This window comes from Panthera leo, chromosome D3 (assembly GCF_018350215.1).
Source record: "Panthera leo isolate Ple1 chromosome D3, P.leo_Ple1_pat1.1, whole genome shotgun sequence".
Lineage (NCBI taxonomy): Eukaryota > Metazoa > Chordata > Mammalia > Carnivora > Felidae > Panthera > Panthera leo.
In genome coordinates this window covers 15,833,310-15,850,832 of record NC_056690.1, presented here as the reverse complement: position 1 = coordinate 15,850,832, position 17,523 = coordinate 15,833,310, and the positions used below count along the sequence as shown (strand labels likewise).

The 17,523-nt window shown below is 46.7% G+C and overlaps 1 protein-coding gene across 14 annotated transcripts in view; it reads left to right on the top strand.

Moving 5' to 3' along the window:
- Window positions 1–17,523, top strand: part of CIT (citron rho-interacting serine/threonine kinase) — a 168,862-nt gene that overhangs the window by 140,942 nt on the left and 10,397 nt on the right. For 10 of the 14 annotated variants that reach the window (XM_042911697.1, XM_042911708.1, XM_042911705.1 and 7 more), the window contains 16 exons: window positions 1,801–1,941; window positions 2,374–2,481; window positions 4,156–4,318; window positions 4,596–4,760; window positions 6,959–7,096; window positions 7,648–7,828; window positions 8,483–8,574; window positions 9,109–9,213; window positions 9,446–9,615; window positions 10,849–10,929; window positions 11,060–11,195; window positions 12,855–12,994; window positions 14,391–14,483; window positions 15,994–16,102; window positions 16,200–16,328; window positions 16,832–16,912. In XM_042911697.1, coding sequence (XP_042767631.1) covers window positions 1,801–1,941; window positions 2,374–2,481; window positions 4,156–4,318; window positions 4,596–4,760; window positions 6,959–7,096; window positions 7,648–7,828; window positions 8,483–8,574; window positions 9,109–9,213; window positions 9,446–9,615; window positions 10,849–10,929; window positions 11,060–11,195; window positions 12,855–12,994; window positions 14,391–14,483; window positions 15,994–16,102; window positions 16,200–16,328; window positions 16,832–16,912 — 2,032 coding nt within the window. The remainder of the gene's footprint in view (window positions 1–1,800; window positions 1,942–2,373; window positions 2,482–4,155; window positions 4,319–4,595; window positions 4,761–6,958; window positions 7,097–7,647; window positions 7,829–8,482; window positions 8,575–9,108; window positions 9,214–9,445; window positions 9,616–10,848; window positions 10,930–11,059; window positions 11,196–12,854; window positions 12,995–14,390; window positions 14,484–15,993; window positions 16,103–16,199; window positions 16,329–16,831; window positions 16,913–17,523) is intronic. The other 4 variants (XM_042911707.1, XM_042911701.1, XM_042911699.1 and 1 more) reach the window with 1 other exon arrangement.

Here is a 17,523-nt window from a genome sequence, read left to right as displayed (position 1 = left end):
TGCTTTGGCTCATAAAGTCCTTGCGATAGTTCTAGGAGAGAGCTACGTTTATTATCTCTGTGACAGTCAGTTAGATATCTGAGTAGCTCCCCCACGCCAGACCACCTTCTCTTACCTAATTGAAACATTTCAAGTCCCTCCAAGTTTGAGATGTTCTTTTCTGGTAGATTTATCTTTCCAAAGAGAGTTTCTAAAAGTCCACAGGGTATGAGCAACATGGGGTCCAGTGGGATATTTCCAGCTCCATTCTGGGCTCTGTAAGCCTCTGCCAGTTACCCTGGGCTCTTTGGATAGGTCTATCACACCACCGACACCCACTGACCTGTGACATCGCCACCAACCCTTCTGTAAGCTTGCGTTTTTTGAGTAAACATCTTTATATTCTGGCATTTATCAGTCAGTGTTTTCAAAGAATACTGTCCTTTTGAACTTTTTCTTGTTGGTTTTGATCCATCCTTCCAACCACCGCGGTCGTTTGGTGCTCTGGTTCTGTGATCCAGCTCCCTCATGCACCCTCCCGGTCTCCTGTCACCTCGTGGAATTGTTGGACAGGTCCAACGCCCTGCATTCAGTCCAGCACTGACCCATGAATAGCCCCCATTTCCCTCTCTCTGGGAAGCAAGTAAATGACTTTGAAAAACATTCCACTGAGCAACCTGTCACTCTTGTTTTTTATTATAGTAAATAAGCAGTCTGTTTCTTGGAAAGCTCACGGACAGTTGATGTGTTTATTCTAGAGAAATATTTTGGGCCTGGCTGTCACCAAACCAATTTTTGTCCCCAGCTCCTGTTTCTCTGCTTCCTGTGTAGTAATTAATGTTGTCCTAAAATAGTGGGAAGAAACTAAAGAGGGTAATTTGTGGAAATCACTTGCACTGTAAGGGACTCATAGTTCCCTTTAAGAGGTAATCTTAGCTGTCCCCCTGCGTCCCCTCCCCCCTGCATTTTAGGGGTTCTGGTTTGATTCATAAATTCTAAGTTGGCACACAGGCCAGGTGATCTCTGGCTGCTGACAGTATCTCTTGCTTTATGAAGGACTGATGGGGGAGGCTGGTGGAGGAGGCTGGCACGGGGAAGGCAGATGGGGAAGTGAGAGGGAAGCCCAAATTGGATGGAGGGAAGGAAAGAGGACAAAGGAGGGAGAGAGATTACGAGAATTCCTTGAACATCTGGGGTACGCCGGGCATGGTGGCACTGAGTATGTCACCCAGGGGGCACCTGGGTGACTCGGTTGGTGGAGCACCCAACTTTGGCTCAGGTCATGATCTTGCGACTCATGAGTTTGAGCCCCGCGTGTGGCTTGCTGCTGTCAGCACAGAGCCCACTTTGGATCTTCTGTCCCCCTCTCTCTCTGCCCCTTCCTCACTTGCGTTCTCTCTCTCAAAAATAAACAGATCTTTAAAAAAAAAAAAAAAAACCCAAGAACCCCAAGGACAAATTGGAGCTTAGCTGTCATGGCAGTAATTCACAGCATCTCAGAGGGCACCTCAGATGGGCCATATCGTACGTACCCAAATGTCCTTAATTGTAACTCTGGGAAGGCAGACCACCAGCCTGGATTTCTTGTTACGGTGGGGATCCCGTGACTTGCTGGCCATCAGAGATTTCTGGGCAGATTCTTCTTATTGGTGCCATGCACCAATTTGGAACAGAAGACCATCGGTAATTCTGGAAAGAGATGATTTCAAAAGCCAAATTTGGTGCCATGCCTGCAATTAGTTTGGCAACAAGCTAACAGTGGGGGACCAAGCTGTATTCTCCGTGGTACCGAGACTCTGTCTTGGCCTTCCTCCCCACTAGCAAGCCAAATTACAGCAGCAGATGGATCTGCAGAAGAATCACATCTTCCGTCTGACTCAAGGGCTGCAGGAAGCCCTAGACCGGGCTGATCTGCTGAAGACGGAAAGGAGCGATCTGGAGTACCAGCTGGAAAACATTCAGGTGAGAACCAGCGGAGGTAATTGGCTTAAAGATTGCCTGCGGAGGCAAAGCGTGATGGCCAAAAGCCATCTGGGGAAACGGTCGCTATCTTTATATTGTATGTTATTGTGTGTTTCCCCCAATATTTCATTGGGAAACTTTCCAAACATTCAGAGATGTTGGAAAATTTCTATCATGATCATGCCCGAGATTCTAATATTAACCCCTGGCTCGTTTTACTTTTTCACCTACCTGTCCATGTATCATTCCTTTTGTTTGTTTGTTTTGGGCTGTAAGAATAGGACTGAGTAAATATTGGTGCAGTGTGGTTTGTGTTGAATGTTCATTTGCTACTATCCTAATGACTTTATTTTTTATTTGTTTAAAGTACCAAATTTGCAAGTATACTTCTTTCTAGGGCCAAGCTTATTTTTTTGTTTTTATGAATTTTAGGTTCTCTATTCTCATGAAAAAGTGAAAATGGAAGGTACTATTTCTCAACAAACCAAACTCATTGATTTTCTGCAAGCCAAAATGGACCAGCCCGCTAAAAAGAAAAAGGTGGGTCCGAGTGTTAGAAAAGTCGGGAGGTTTTCTCAGTCCTTATGATTCATGAAATACCGTTGTGAGAGATAATTACAGAAACATCCATGAAAACAAAATGCACATTTTTCTAGTTTTATGTTGGGTTGAAAATAGGTTTTGAGATCGTCAGAATAGTCCTTAAGGAAGGCATGTCATTATCAAGTCTGTAACAAACTACTTTGTGTTCATAGCCTTTAAAATTATAGTGCCTGTCTCTGTTAAGGGAGTGATTTTTTTTTCTTTCTCCCTCTCTCTTTTTTTTTTTTTTTTTTAATAAGCAGCTGGATTGGGGGGTGGGTGGTAATAGCAGAGAGAAAGGTTTCCAGAGAGGTCATTGTACAAGACTCCAGAGGGATTAGCAGGTCACAGGTACAGGGCTATAGAAAGATAGGTCATGTGTGTGGGATTCAGGAGAAAGAGAGAGTGGTTCTCAGTTCTGTAGTAGGATTCTCAGAGCACATATACGGAACTCCAGAAGAGACTGGAAATCATCTAGCCCAGTCCTTTTGACTGGCAGAGTCCTAGCAGGAGACTGGGACCCAGGGAGGTGAGGTGACACCACTCCACTCCAAGGGTGCTGCGCCATCCCTTTAGAAGGATAATAGACAAACAAATGAAAAACTTTGACCAAAAAGAAAAGGAAAGGGGAAAAAACCCACCCAGCTATGGACAGGGTTATACACAGATGCACCTATGCAGATTTTGGATCCACCCAAGACCTGCTTCCCTAAACCACCAGAGCCCTCTTAGGAGGTTTGGCCGGGTGTTCTTAGTCTGAACAGGTCTCTGAGGACCCTGCCTTTTCCTTCCCAAAGCATTCCCACCCTGGGGGAGCAGTGGCAGCCCCCAGTGACCTGGAACACCCGAGAAGGGGCTGGAGCGGGCAGTTGGCGCCCGTGTCCCCAGCGCTCTCTTTATGGTGAGGGACGAGAACAGCCTCCTCCAGTGGTGGCTGCCGGGGAGGGACATTCTTGCATACCGCGTGACTGTCTGTGCTTGTTATGCTTCTGATATTTAATCTTTTGTATTTTAGCAGCGGATTGTTTTCTGATTGTGTCATGTGATGTAGTCAGGGTGTTTCCATTTATTTTTGGTGGTTAATTTTTTTTTTTCAGCCACATGATTCCCTGTGTTTTCCTTTTTCCATGTCCAGTACACGTTTTCATTTTTTCATTTGCTTTTTTTTTTTTGAGTAAGCCCCTTGTTTTGACATTATTTTAGGATTCAAGTTTTTTGTCTCCTTTTTAAAAAATGCTCATCTCTGTGTCTTGTAACTAAGCATCATGAGACAAATTCAAGGCAAGAGTGATTTCCGAACCATCCGTCCTGACTCCATCCTCCACTTCCATTTTTTGAGGGTAAAGACTCAGGAAATGGCTCTCCTCCTTGGGAATGCCGAAGGAAGGGGTGGTGGCCGTGCAAGCATCTTGAGCCCTCTTGTTGAAAATTTCCAAAACCCTATTTTTTTCCAGCCGGCTGGAACGGGCTGTGGTTCAGTCTCCCCTTTCCCCCTTCACATGCCATTTTTACTAAATCCGCTTACAGTGAGTATGCTCCTGGCTTTCATGGTCTGCTCCTCTTGAGTCAGAGTTCCTTCAGCTAAAGTGCCAGTTTCCAGGAGTTAGGAGATATCTCTGTTTCCATTGCTAGGGTTTATTTAGTCGACGGAAAGAGGACCCTGCTTTGCCCACACAGGTTCCTCTGCAGTACAATGAGCTGAAGGTGGCTCTGGAGAAGGAGAAAGCTCGCTGTGCAGAGCTAGAGGAAGCCCTTCAGAAGACCCGCATCGAGCTCCGGTCTGCCCGGGAGGAAGGTAGGGGCACTCTCTACGCCAAGTCTCTGGAAAAGGCAGAGGACCCACCTCAAGCAGATGGGTTGTACTAGTTCAGCATCTGTGGTTCTGGCCCATAAGCTCTCAGTCCAGATGTCCCAAGTGTGAAAACTTCACAGCATCCTTGGTATTGCCCATTTGGCACGATGCGTGTCCTTTTGGTCTCGGGGGCTTGAAAGACAGCCCAGGGGCAGTCCGCTTGGTTTGGGCTTCTTGGTGACCCAGCTAACCAGAAGGCATCGGACTGGTCTCTTTCCAGCTGCCCACCGGAAGGCCACAGACCACCCGCACCCATCTACGCCAGCCACCGCGAGGCAGCAGATCGCCATGTCCGCCATCGTGCGGTCCCCCGAGCACCAGCCCAGTGCCATGAGCCTGCTCGCCCCGCCCTCCAGCCGCAGAAAGGAGTCATCGACTCCAGAGGGTACGTTCCCAAGGGGCCCTTGGAGTTTGGTTGAAAGTGTTTTTAATCCACTAAGAAAATGCATACATACGGTAAAAGTGACAAGTAATAATACTAAGGGATAAAGAATAAGAAGTGAGTCCCCTGTCCCCGATGTCAGTTCCCTTATCCGGGGACCACCACTGTATTCTTCCAGCAATAGTTCATGCATGTGAAAGCATATCATATTATTCATGTATCTTATATAATTATACTTAAAGAGTATGAGGAAATAGGCATATTTTCCTTAGCCCTTTTTTCTATTAAAATATCATAGCACACTAAGCTATACACTGCAAAACACCTTTCTTCTTTTACTTAAAATGTTATCTTAGAGTGTATATTAATAATACATATGGCTAGCGGTGCCTGGGTGGCTCAGTCGGGTAAGCGTCTGACTTCAGCTCAGGTCATGACCTCACGGTTTGTGGGTTTGAGCCCTGTGTCGGGCTCTGTGCTGACAGCTCGGAGCCTGAAGTCTGCTTCAGATTCTGTGTCTCCCTTTCTCTCTGACCTTCCCCGCTCACACTCTGCATCTCTCTCCCAAAAATAAATAAACATTAAAAAAAAAAATACCCAACTCCTAATAACCGGATAATGGAGATTTTAAGTTGATTCATAGAACTTGAGATGCATCTGTGAGTGTTAAAATAGTTTCACACTCTGTAACCTGCTGTAATGGTTCTTTAACAGCTTTATGGAGATAAAGTCACATGCCATACAATCCACTCATTTGAAGTGTATGATTGGATGTTTTTTTATTAAGTGCATTAAGGGTGTACAACCATCACTTTCTAATTTGGGGACATTTTTTGGCCTTAACCTTTCCCTCCCCACAAAACTCTGCACCCGTTAGCAGTCACTCCTCATTCTCCCCTCTGCCAGACCTCTGGCAGCACTAAGCTGAATAGATTTGCTGCTCTGGACATTTCATATAAATGAAATCATACCATATTTTTTGTGTCTGGCTTGTCTCACTGAGCATAATGCTTTGGAGACTCACCCGTCTTGTAGCATTAATTAGTACTTCACCTTGTTCTGGTTGAGTAATATTCTGTTGTATGGATAGCAGATCTTGTTGATTAATCCATTGATAATCGTTTGGGTTGTTTCCATCTTTAGGCTATCCTAAATAACGTTGCTGTGAACATTGTATGTTGTGGCTCCATATGTTTTCGGCTTTCTTGGGCATATACCTAGGAATGGCATTGCTGGGTCACACCATTGCTGGGCAATCCTAATTTTAACTTTTCAAGGATCTGCCAAAACTGTCTTCCAGAGCGGCTGCACCACCTGACATTCCCACCAGCAGTGTATGAGGATTTGGATTTCTCCACACCCTCACCTTGTTTTCCATGTGTCTGATTCTAGACCTCCTAGTGGGGTGTGAAGTGGCATCTCCTTGTGCTTTTGATTTGTGTTTTTCTTTCTTTAAAAAAAAATTTTTTTAATGTTTATTTCTGAGACAGAGACAGAGCATGAGTGGGGGAGGGGCAGAGAGAGAGGGAGACACAGAATCTGAAGCAGGCTCCAGGCTCCCAGCTGTCAGCACAGAGCCCGACGCGTGGCTTGAACTCACAAACCGTGAGATCATGACCTGAACTGAAGTCGGTCGCTCAACCGACTGAGCCACCCAGGTGCCCCTCTTTCTTTTTCTTTCTTTTTTTTTTTTTTTAAGTTTATTTATTTTGAGAGAGACAGAGACAGCACAAGCGGGGGTAGTGGAGGGGGCGAGGGAAGGCAGAGAGAGAGAGAGAGAGACAGAGACAGAGACACAGAATCCCAAGCAGGCTCCAGGCTCTGAGCTGTCAGCACAGAGGCTGACATGGGGCTCGAACTCATGCACTGTGAGATCATGACCTGATCCAAAGTCAGATGCTCAACTGACTGAACCACCCGGGCACCCCTGATTTGTGTTTTTCTAATGACCAATCATGTTGACCATCTTTTCATGTGCTTATTGATCATTTACTTATCTTCTAGTCAGATCCTTTGCCCATTTTAAAATTGGGTTGTCTTGTTTATTATTGAGTTGTAAGAGCTTTTTATATATTCTAGCTACAAGCCCCTTGTCAGAGAGATGATTTCTAAATATCCTTTCCCATTCTGTGGGTTGTCTTTTTACTTTCTTGACGGTATCATTTGCAGCACCTAATGAATTTTTAAACATTTTCCTTCAGAATTCAGTCGGCGTCTTAAGGAGCGCATGCACCACAATATTCCTCACCGATTTAACGTAGGATTGAACATGCGAGCCACAAAGTGCGCTGTGTGTCTGGATACTGTGCACTTTGGGCGCCAGGCATCCAAATGTCTTGGTAAGAGAAGCAGTGGTGCGTTTGCCGTGGGCACCTGCATGTCTCCCCCTAAACAAATCTATCTGATGGGTGTGGGTTTTTTCCTTTAAAAATGTTTTACCATATAGCGCATTCATTTTGAAGCTTTTCATTCCAGTGGGAGGACGCTACTTTTCCCGTTGAAGGAGAGAGCTTATACATGTTTCCAGCTCACGTGTCCACCCCCCGTGTGCAAAATGCCTTGCGCTTTGCTGATTTCCAGCCCTCCCGTTTTGCCAGGCTGCCCTTTCCCCACCTTTAGGCTGGGTGCTGGCTCCAGCTGAACCTTGCCGGTGGGTCCTCTACACGCCTGTTTGTGGCGGCCTGGGGAGAAGCCAGGACAACTGGGTGGAGAGCACTTGGCTCTCATGTTTCCTCTCTCTGTAGGGAGGACCTGGCTCCTGCGAAAGCTTAGGGATTTACCTGGGTGATGGGGCTCGACCGATGGACCCTGGCTGGGGCTTGGCTGGCAGAGGGAGGAATGGTCCAGGGTTCGACAAGGTGTTTTCAGGTTGTTCACTGCTTTTCCCCAGAATGTCAGGTGATGTGTCATCCCAAGTGCTCTACGTGCTTGCCAGCCACCTGTGGCCTGCCAGCCGAGTATGCCACGCACTTCACCGAGGCCTTCTGCCGTGACAAAATGAACTCCCCGGGTCTCCAGACCAAGGAGCCCAGCAGCGGCCTGCACCTGGAAGGGTGGATGAAAGTGCCCAGGTATTGTGACAGGGTGGCTTGGGCTGGGGCACGTGCCGGCAAAGATGCCACCCCAAAATATGCCACTTTGGAACCAGGATTATTTTGAGCCAAAGGCACTTGAGAAACAGCAGGTCTAAGAAGGCCCCTCTGACCTCCCCTTTCTCTTCCTGAAAGCAGGAGATAAATTTCCCGGGTAAGAGCACCCCTCCCTTTTCCAGGAGGAAAGAAATATTCTCACCAGAAGCAGGGAGGCAAGGCTTGTAGACAAAACTCTGCAGATAAGCCTTGTTAAAGTAACACCTTATCTTCCTTTAGCCTCCCCATACATTTTAGTTGCTTTTTCATAACCACTACTCTTTGTTCAAGCTAGCATACAAACACTAGGCATATCTACTTTTTGGTCTTTATTTTCTTATGGAGATTCCCAGGTACACACACATAAAATAAAAACCATATGCTTATCTCTTGTTTGTCTGTCTGATACCAGTGGAATGCCTAGGCCAGCCACAGAACCCACAAGGGGAGAAGGAAGCTCTGCCTCCCCTGATACATGGATGGCACAGGGCACTTCCATTCCTGAGGTTTCCTAGGGAAGCGTCGTGGCTAGGATTCCCCCTCCCTCCTTCCCTCCTGAGTCTAAACCTTTGTTCTTATCCATCCCTATACCCCCAGGAATAACAAACGAGGACAGCAAGGCTGGGACAGGAAGTACATTGTCCTGGAGGGATCTAAAGTCCTCATTTATGACAGCGAAGCCAGAGAAGGTAAATTAAGAATTCAGGGGGAATTTCATTGCACGTGGTTGACCCAGGTCTTTCAGTCTTGGCGTGAAGGCTTTGTTTTTCCAACTGCGTTGCAAGCCTTCTACGATTTTCCATTTTTGAAAATTAAAAACCAAATGACTTCGCTAAAGGTTATTGGTACGATACTCACGTCTATAGGTCTCCCCTCTGAGGAACCTGCAGGGTGCTGCCCTGAAGATCCTACCTGCTAATACACCTTCAGAGAACTTCTGCCTCAGTCAACTAGCCCATAAATCCGCATCGTCAGCAGAAATTTGACTGTGCTACTCATCTGACACACTTTATTTTGTTTTTATCTTCCCTCTCCGCCTTCTCTGCACACCTTTTTCCCTCCTCCTTTGTTCTCGTGCGCCTCTCTTTCCACGCATACTCTGTCTCTCTTGCCTTGTCTCTCTCTTTCTCTCTCTCTGTCTCTGTTTCTTTCTTCCTCTCTTCTCCCCTCGTTCTTGTTCCTGTTCTTTTGGTTTTCTCTCTGCCCTTCCTCTTTGCACCAAGCTGGACAGAGGCCGGTGGAAGAATTTGAGCTGTGCCTTCCCGACGGGGATGTATCTATTCATGGCGCCGTTGGTGCTTCTGAGCTTGCAAATACAGCCAAAGCAGGTGAGCGGAAGCCGGAGAACCCACGGCAGGGGGTGGGGTGGGGAGGTGAGAGTGGGGGCGGGCACTGGGCTGGATGAATCAGCAGGGGGAGGAGGGGGCGCCCTCCTTGGCTCCCCCTTTATAGTGGGGTCTAGGACTTGCATGCCTGGGCGATGTCTGACACCTCAGGGCCATCCCTCCCAAGAGTGAGAGGAATCCACAGCGGACCCCTGCTCTCTGTCCCATCCCCTAGATGTCCCCTACATACTGAAGATGGAGTCTCACCCACACACCACCTGCTGGCCCGGGAGAACGCTCTACTTGCTGGCTCCCAGCTTCCCCGACAAACAGCGCTGGGTCACCGCCTTAGAGTCTGTGGTCGCAGGTGGGAGAGTTTCTAGGGAAAAAGCAGAAGCTGATGCTGTGAGTATGGAGGCAGGAGCTGGAGTCTGTCTTTGTAAAGTGGGCTGACTTGGGAACTGACCTGAGTGGTGGGGCCCCTCTTGCCGCCTCTCCAGGGGAGTGATGGCCGAGACTGTCATGACTGGGACTCTTGTGTCACTGAGATACAGGCTGTACGCGGTCTGTCTGGTGTCACACACCCTCCCCCTGCGGCCCTTTAGAATGAGGCAGTCAGTGCCGTTAGCCAGCTCTTGGGGCAGCGATTGATCTTGGTCACGGCAGCAAATGTACTCATATGGAAATCCTCTTTCTCGTTTACTCTGATGAGTTTATTTGCAAGCGCTTGGCTGTGGAGCAGCACAAAAGTCTGCCGACAGCCATGCCAACTTCGGGAAGGCTTTTCATAACCTTCTCGTACCTTCCACACGAACTGCTCTTCTGTAGGCAGGTTTGGAATCCTACTTACCCTTAAGATGTTGGAACTGTAGGTGTGCCTTGATTGGCATCACTCCTCCTGGAAACTTCCAAGATATAAACAGGGCTCCTTGCTCATTGGTGTTTTCTCCACCAAAGACCAAACACTGGGCTCCTAGTAAGCACCTTCACGGTTCACAACGGTGAACTTCTTAACCATGAGCCTCCTGATCGGAGCTTTGCTCACTGGGTGGACCAGTGTTTTGATGACTTATTTTGTGGTTACCTGTGTGAGCCTGTTATTGAAATCCATGTTAATATGTGTACAATAGGGCCGTGACTGTATTTCCTACGAGCTTCTGCCTGCGTGGGTTCAGGTAAAGAGATTCAGAAGCTTGCTTCTTTGGTGCTGACACTGTGCTTTGTACTTTTGCTGCAGCCTGGAGGGGCAGGAGCCTTCCATGTGGCTTATTAACCCTTTGCAGGTGGAATCTCTTTAGCCTCAGCTTATTTCCTACCACAGAAAATGTCTCTACAGCTATTTTATTTCTGCATCAAGCTGAGGCATTACTTTGATGCTAATTAACAACCACCCCAGAGATAAGCAGTAACATTCGTGTTTTGCCTTCTGAGCTCAGATCAAAATACGGGGCAAGCCAAGACCAAATGTGTGTTTCTGGCATTTTCAGGCGTAACCTTCCTTCCTGGCACCAAACTTCTCTCTGTTCTTGCTTTCATCTCTCTGGATGGTTTGGTCATGAACAGTTCCATCTTACCATGTCCTTGTTTTTTTCTTTTCCTTTCTTTCCTTCTTTTTTACATTTGTTCCAATACGAAAAGAAATTGCTTGGAAACTCCCTGCTGAAACTGGAAGGTGATGACCGTCTAGACATGAACTGCACACTGCCCTTCAGCGACCAGGTAGCACTGTTCTCTGGACACTGGCAGTAGCCGCCCCCTGCAGTCAAGAAAGAAAGGGCTCTTCCTTGATGGGGTTGTCCCCGGGATGTGATCATGCTTACGTTGTGCTTGTGACCTTCTCTCCTTGCAGGTGGTGTTGGTAGGCACTGAGGAAGGGCTCTACGCTCTGAATGTCTTGAAAAACTCCCTCACCCATGTCCCAGGAATCGGAGCAGTCTTCCAAATTTATATCATCAAGGACCTGGAGAAGCTACTCATGATAGCAGGTGGTAGGCCAAGGACATGGCGCTTTCTCTTCACTGTCGAGGGAAACTATCTGAAAGCCAGTGTCATGCTTGCGAAACACAAAGGCAGGCCCTCCTGCAGGCAGGTGGGAGCAGAAGCGGCTCTTTCCCCTGTGTCCCTGCTGGTGCCCAAGCTGATGGCGCTCTCTGCCCAGATTTATTCCCATGGTGGCCAGTGCAGTACAGTCTGACACCCCCAAAGAACACTTCACCATTAAGCCAGGGGATGAGTAGGAGCCTCAGAGTCCTGGTAACATCAGACCCTTTGATGCCGGCGTCGTGGCGAGGTCAATGCCACCTTGAGCCATGGCCTTCTGAGAGCCTGCCTGTTAGCATGTTGCCTCTTATTTCTGTGTGACCCTCAGAAACCCTTCATCTGTTCACTGGTTAACATTTTGCCATATTTTCTCTCTCTTCCTATACAAATGTACATGCGTGCACGCACACACACTAACTTTTGAGCCGTCTGAGAGTCCCTTGCAGCTGTGACCCCAAATTCTTCACCGTATCACCTACGAACATGGGCATTGTCTCACATAACCATGGCAAAAAATTTTTTCTCTCTTTATTGGCAGTACTATTTTTTTTTTTTTAATGGAAAACAGTAATTTGCTGGCTCAATGTTCAAAAACATCCACAGTCAGGTCTTGTTTTAGGCGTGGCTGAAATAATATAGTCAGGAACTGGCTCTCAACACTTACTCTCTTTGCCTCTTTTGTTTTTCTGCTTGCTTGCCTTCCTTCCTTTCCTTCTTTCCTTCCCTCCCTCCCTCCCTCCCTCCCTTCCTTTCTCTCCATCCCTACCTTCCTCCCTTCCTACTTGACTTTATTCTTTAGAAGCGTTTTAGGTTCACAGTGAAATTGAGCTTAAAGGACAGAAAGTTCCAGTATCCCTCCACCCCCACTATCAGCATCCCCGACTGGAGTGGGACATTGGACATAACTAATGAACTTGCAGTGACACATCATCAGCCAGGGTCCAGAGTGTCTGTGAGGGTTCACTCTTGGTGGGTTTGGACAAACGTGTAGTGGCATGGGTCTACTGTCATAGTATCACACAGAATCGTTTCACGTGGCACCGTTTTTGGATTCAGGATATTTATCCCTCGTTGGAATGCAGTTGTCTGACACACTGCTCATAGTTAGAATTTACCTGCGGCTCCAATAACGTCCTTTCTGGTATTTTCCCCCTTGGTTTGTGATCCAGTCCCAGATTGTGCACTACATTTAGTAGTGTCCCATTAGTCTCCTTTAATCTGGAATGCATCCTTGGCCTTCCTTTGGTCCTCCATGACACTGACCTATCAGAACGGTCCAAGCCTGTCATTTCATAAAACGTACCCTCTGTTCCTAACCCGTCCTCATCTTCACTTTGATGGGGATCATGTTTGAAAGTACAGTTCACATTCTGATTTTATGTCGGCAGAATTTTTTTTTTCATCCCAGAATCTTGACCAAGAGGCCAGATGTTTTCATTTTAGATCTGAAACTTGGACCTAAGCTGTGTACACAGGAGTGTCTGGAAAACTCTGTTGACCTGCATGGCCCCGCGTGGATGTTTGTGAAGAGAAGTAGAACTGCCATCCCACACCTTTGCTTCCCTGCCTCACACTGACCGTGAAGCTCTTCCTTTTCCCTTCAGGAGAAGAGCGAGCTCTGTGCCTTGTTGACGTGAAGAAAGTGAAGCAGTCCCTGGCGCAGGCTCACCTTCCCGCCCAGCCCGACATCTCACCCAACGTTTTTGAAGCCGTGAAGGGCTGTCACTTGTTTGCTGCTGGCAAGGTAGGCTCTCCTCAGGGCCTCAGCTGGCAGAATGTTCTTGAAATCGGCTCTTCCCTCCTTTTGAGGCAGCTTACCAATTTGACCTTGAAAATTGTATGTCTTCTAACTGGGCTAAATTTCTGTTGCTTCCTTTAGACACATGAAGGAATTTGTGTAGCCATGAAATTTGCACAGGCTTTGAATCTAAAGGAAATGTCAGAGAGAAAAATGAGAATTTAACAAAATTGAAAGGAAGATCCATGCTTAGAATGTGTACGTGTGTGTATATCTGTGTCAGTGTGTGTAGGACAGGGTCTCTTTTTTTTTTTTAATCTGACATGGATCCCCACTCCTGGACTGGATGAAAAATGTTTTATTACTAGAAATTAGCAAATTCTGATTTATGACATTTATAGAACATAAAGTCAGTTCACGATAACTCAGGTTAATTGTTTGGTAGCTAACAGCATATTGATTTTGGTGCATAAATACATTTATTTTCTTCCCTGCTTCTTTAGGGAAACTTTTTTTATTGAAAAAATTAAGAGTATTTGTGGGTGCCTACACATGAACATGTCTAACTTTAATGAAATCTGAATCAAGCATTTGCAGGCTGCCTGAGGCCACTGGAGTCATCCTGTTGACAACCACTAATTTTCCCTTCTCAGAAAATGGCTCAATGGGAATCTGTTGTTTAGCCACTGAGTCAGAATTTACCCAACACATCCTGTGTCCCTGACTGAGCCTTCAGAGAGTTCTGTGCTGAGGAATGGAGGACCAGTGGGGGAGGGCTATGGTTGACTCTAGGAACCTTCTGAAGGGGCCTTGACCTTAGTCACTATTCTTGAGGACTTTTGGTCTCTGGAATTCTTTTCTTAGTCACTTATATGATGGTTGTGATTAATTGTGGCAATAAAAAAAGGGGGGGGGCAGAATATAAAGTAGGAGAATGGCTGGCCTAGAAAGGTGTTGATTTGAAAAGGTTTCTTAGAGGAATCTTAAGGGGCTGATAAACGACATTGCTAGATGGGCCCAGGATTTTCAGACAGGGACTGAGCAAGGTAAAACACCGTGTGCTCTGTCAGTTTTATCAATTCTTTTCTTTTTATTTAAAAAAAGTTTTTTAGGGGTGTCTCAGTAGGTTCACTCAGTCAAGCGTCCAACTTCGGCTCAGGTCATGATCTCCTGGTTCGGGAGTTCGAGCCCCATATCGGGTTTTGTGCTGACAGCTCAGAGCCTGGAGCCTGCTTCAGATTCTGTCTCCCTCTGTCTTTGCCCCTCCCCTGCTCACACTCTCTTTCTCTCTCAAAAAATGAATAAACATTAAAAAAAAATTGATGTTATATTCCTAGTTTTGCTCTGGAGCCAGTGTACACACGACTGACACTCTTTTTCTGTTTCCCTGATTGCTTTTCAGATTGAGAACGGGCTCTGCATCTGTGCAGCCATGCCCAGCAAAGTCATCATTCTCCGCTACAATGAAAACCTCAGCAAGTACTGCATTCGGAAAGTAAGTCCTGGGCCTCACCTGTCCTGCTGTCCCCACCAATTGATGTGGAAAGCGTGCCGTCTCAGGGAACAGTGTGTGCCAGGTCCCTTCAGCTTTGGTGATCTCTAGGTAGGGGGAGAGGGAGAAAGAGACAGACACACCTGGAGGAAGCTTCAGAGCCTTGAGTGGCTGCCCTTTTCCCTCTCATTTTCCTTCTGTTTGTGAACGGCCTCTCTAGCCTGCCCAGTGAATTCAGCCCTTTGTTACGGGAGAAAGGAAGCTGGCTGATGGAAGAGACACTTCGTTTCAATTAGCATAAAAAAGGAAGGACATCTCTCTGAGAAGCTAGCAGTCTCTGGTGGCACTTATCAAAATTTATGTCAGATCCTAGAAGTTTCTTTGTTTAACCTTTGGAGAAGCCAGTGCTAGCTGTGTTCTGATGTGTAATTAGGGAGCTGATTGTCCTTGGAGCAGAGTGGTGGTGATGGTGACTGCCGTGTGGACAAGGTGCACATTGGATCATTTGCCTCACTTCCTGAGACTGGCCGTTGTCCCTAGGCTAGGAAAGCGCCACCTGTAGTAAGCCTGCTTTATTTCAGGTGTCTTCACGATTAGTCTCAGAAGTGAAATGACTGATGGGTGAACATACATAGAGGTCATTCTGTGTTAGGGAAATAGTTTCATCCTGGGTGGGCTGTTCGTCCACCATCCAGAAACTGAGCTGGTTATTATATACTTTCCACAACAGTTCTGAAATGCAGGGGTGGTAATCCTCAATCTTCAGGTTAGACAATTGAGGCTGGCTTGAGATCTTGTTACAAAGTTGAGACCAAAACTGAAGTTTGATTTTTCCCTGCCATTTCACTGTGTCATGCTGCCTAAAAGTTTCCTCATACTTAGCAGGTGATCAGAAATATTCAGTGATGATAGTGTGGATTGTGAGCTTGAACTGTTAGCTTTAGGAGATTTCTCAGAAATCATTGCTTCCCTGTAATTCTTGGCTACCGTTTTGAATAAGCATGCCTAGGTTTTTTTTACTATTAGGACTGGCCTGAAAACAAGTGGAAGTAATTAGAAAGCCCATCACTAATGGAGATGACAACAATGATGATGAGAATAATCATATAGGTGATACAGGTTCACGTTAGAAACTTAGCTTACCAAAAGAAGGAAGCTTAAAACCACTCCCTCTAACCCTGTTTTCTCCAGTTCTTTTCCTCAGATAAGAATTTGTATTTTTAAAGATCTGTTTTTGCAACCTTTTCATTGAAATGGTGTTTCTGACTCTTTGGCTGCCATTTGACCTTATTTTCTTGGTCTGGGGTTGCAGAGAACTCAGAGGTAGCAAAGGGATTATCAGCCCTCGTGGGGGACATGAAAGGATGGAGTATGCTTTGTGTGGCTGAGAACGTGAATAAGTCCAGAGGTGACCGTCTCCAAGGCGTGGTTAGTTGAGGCGGAAATGGAATAGCAGTGGAAATGGGGCTGCCCTGTGTTAACTCACATCATTTTCTTCTACCCTCTGTCTCAGGAGATAGAGACCTCAGAGCCCTGCAGCTGCATCCACTTCACCAATTACAGTATCCTTATTGGAACCAATAAATTCTACGAAATTGACATGAAGCAGTACACGCTTGAGGGTAGGGCTCAAGTCCTCCCCCCAGCCCGCACTCTGCTCCAGCCTTGCCACCAACACTAGCTCATTCCTGAAGCCCCGCTTCTCGCCTGACTTTACAGAATTCCTGGATAAGAATGACCATTCCTTGGCGCCTGCTGTGTTTGCCTCCTCTTCCAACAGTTTCCCTGTCTCAATCGTGCAGGTGAACGGCGCAGGGCAGCGGGAGGAGTACCTGCTCTGCTTCCACGGTGAGTCAGGGCTTCCCGCCCGCCACTGGTCTGATGGCTCGCAGACGCCAGGAGCCCCAGACCCTACCAGCACCCTTGCCTGGTCCAGCTCTCTCATATTCTCTCCTGAGAGCAGCCACTTCTTTCCTTCTCTGCCCCTTCTTTCTCTCCCTTTCCTTTCTCTTTTTTCCCTTCCTTCTTTCTTGCATTTTCTTGTGATGTTTCTCTTCATTCTTTTTCATTTCCCCCCTTCTTCCTATCTCTGGGTCTTTCTGTCTGTTCCTCCTTGTGTCTGGGTCTCTCTCCTTTTCCTCCTCCTTTTGCCTCTTATTTTCTGTCTCTTCCACTTTCCTTTAACACATCTCTGAGAGATGTGACTCAGCAAAGGTCTTCAGGTTTTAATGATCCAGTTAAATCTGGCTGGTGGTCCCCTGGGTTCAATCCCTTATTCTTCTATCAAAGTATGTGTCGTTGATACTGATGCCTCTGGCTGTGCTGATGCCCCGGGCTCCAACTCCTTGCAGAATTTGGGGTGTTCGTGGATTCTTATGGAAGACGTAGCCGCACAGATGATCTCAAGTGGAGTCGCTTACCTTTGGCCTTTGGTAAGTGATGCAAGGTATGGAGGGTTCTGTTCTGCCAGCAGCTGGTGTCCTAGGAAAAAATTGCAGGTGGACTCCTTTTTGGGTTAAGCACTATGCTTATGGATTACATTAGACACCAAGCACCACAGGTGAGAGTCACCTGAAGAAATGTTCAGGGCAAAGATTCTGATGAAGAACCGCGTAAGCCAAGGCCACTGGCCTTGTGAAATATCTGTTAGGCTCTCATGACAGAAAGGAGAGCATTGCCTGTGAATTTAAATCATTTCAAAGGCTGCAGAGTATCCCATGGCATAGCTGAACACCTGTCAGTTTAATCAGTTCTGATTAGGCAGAGCAGGTAGATCATGCTCATTCTTTCTGTAAGCATAAACATTGCTATGATGAACATCTTACACTGATCTTTGCACACTTGTCAAATAGTACCTGCTGCTCATAAGCCCTCAAAGTGGAGCTGCTGGGTCAAAGCATAAGCACACACCTACGTGCAAATATGTACATACATGTCTGTGTGAATGTTCTGAAATGCCGTTATGGTTGAAATACCTGTCGAGGCTATTTGGTTTATCTATTGCTGCATAACAAGTTCCAAAACTTGTTACGGACAAGACAAC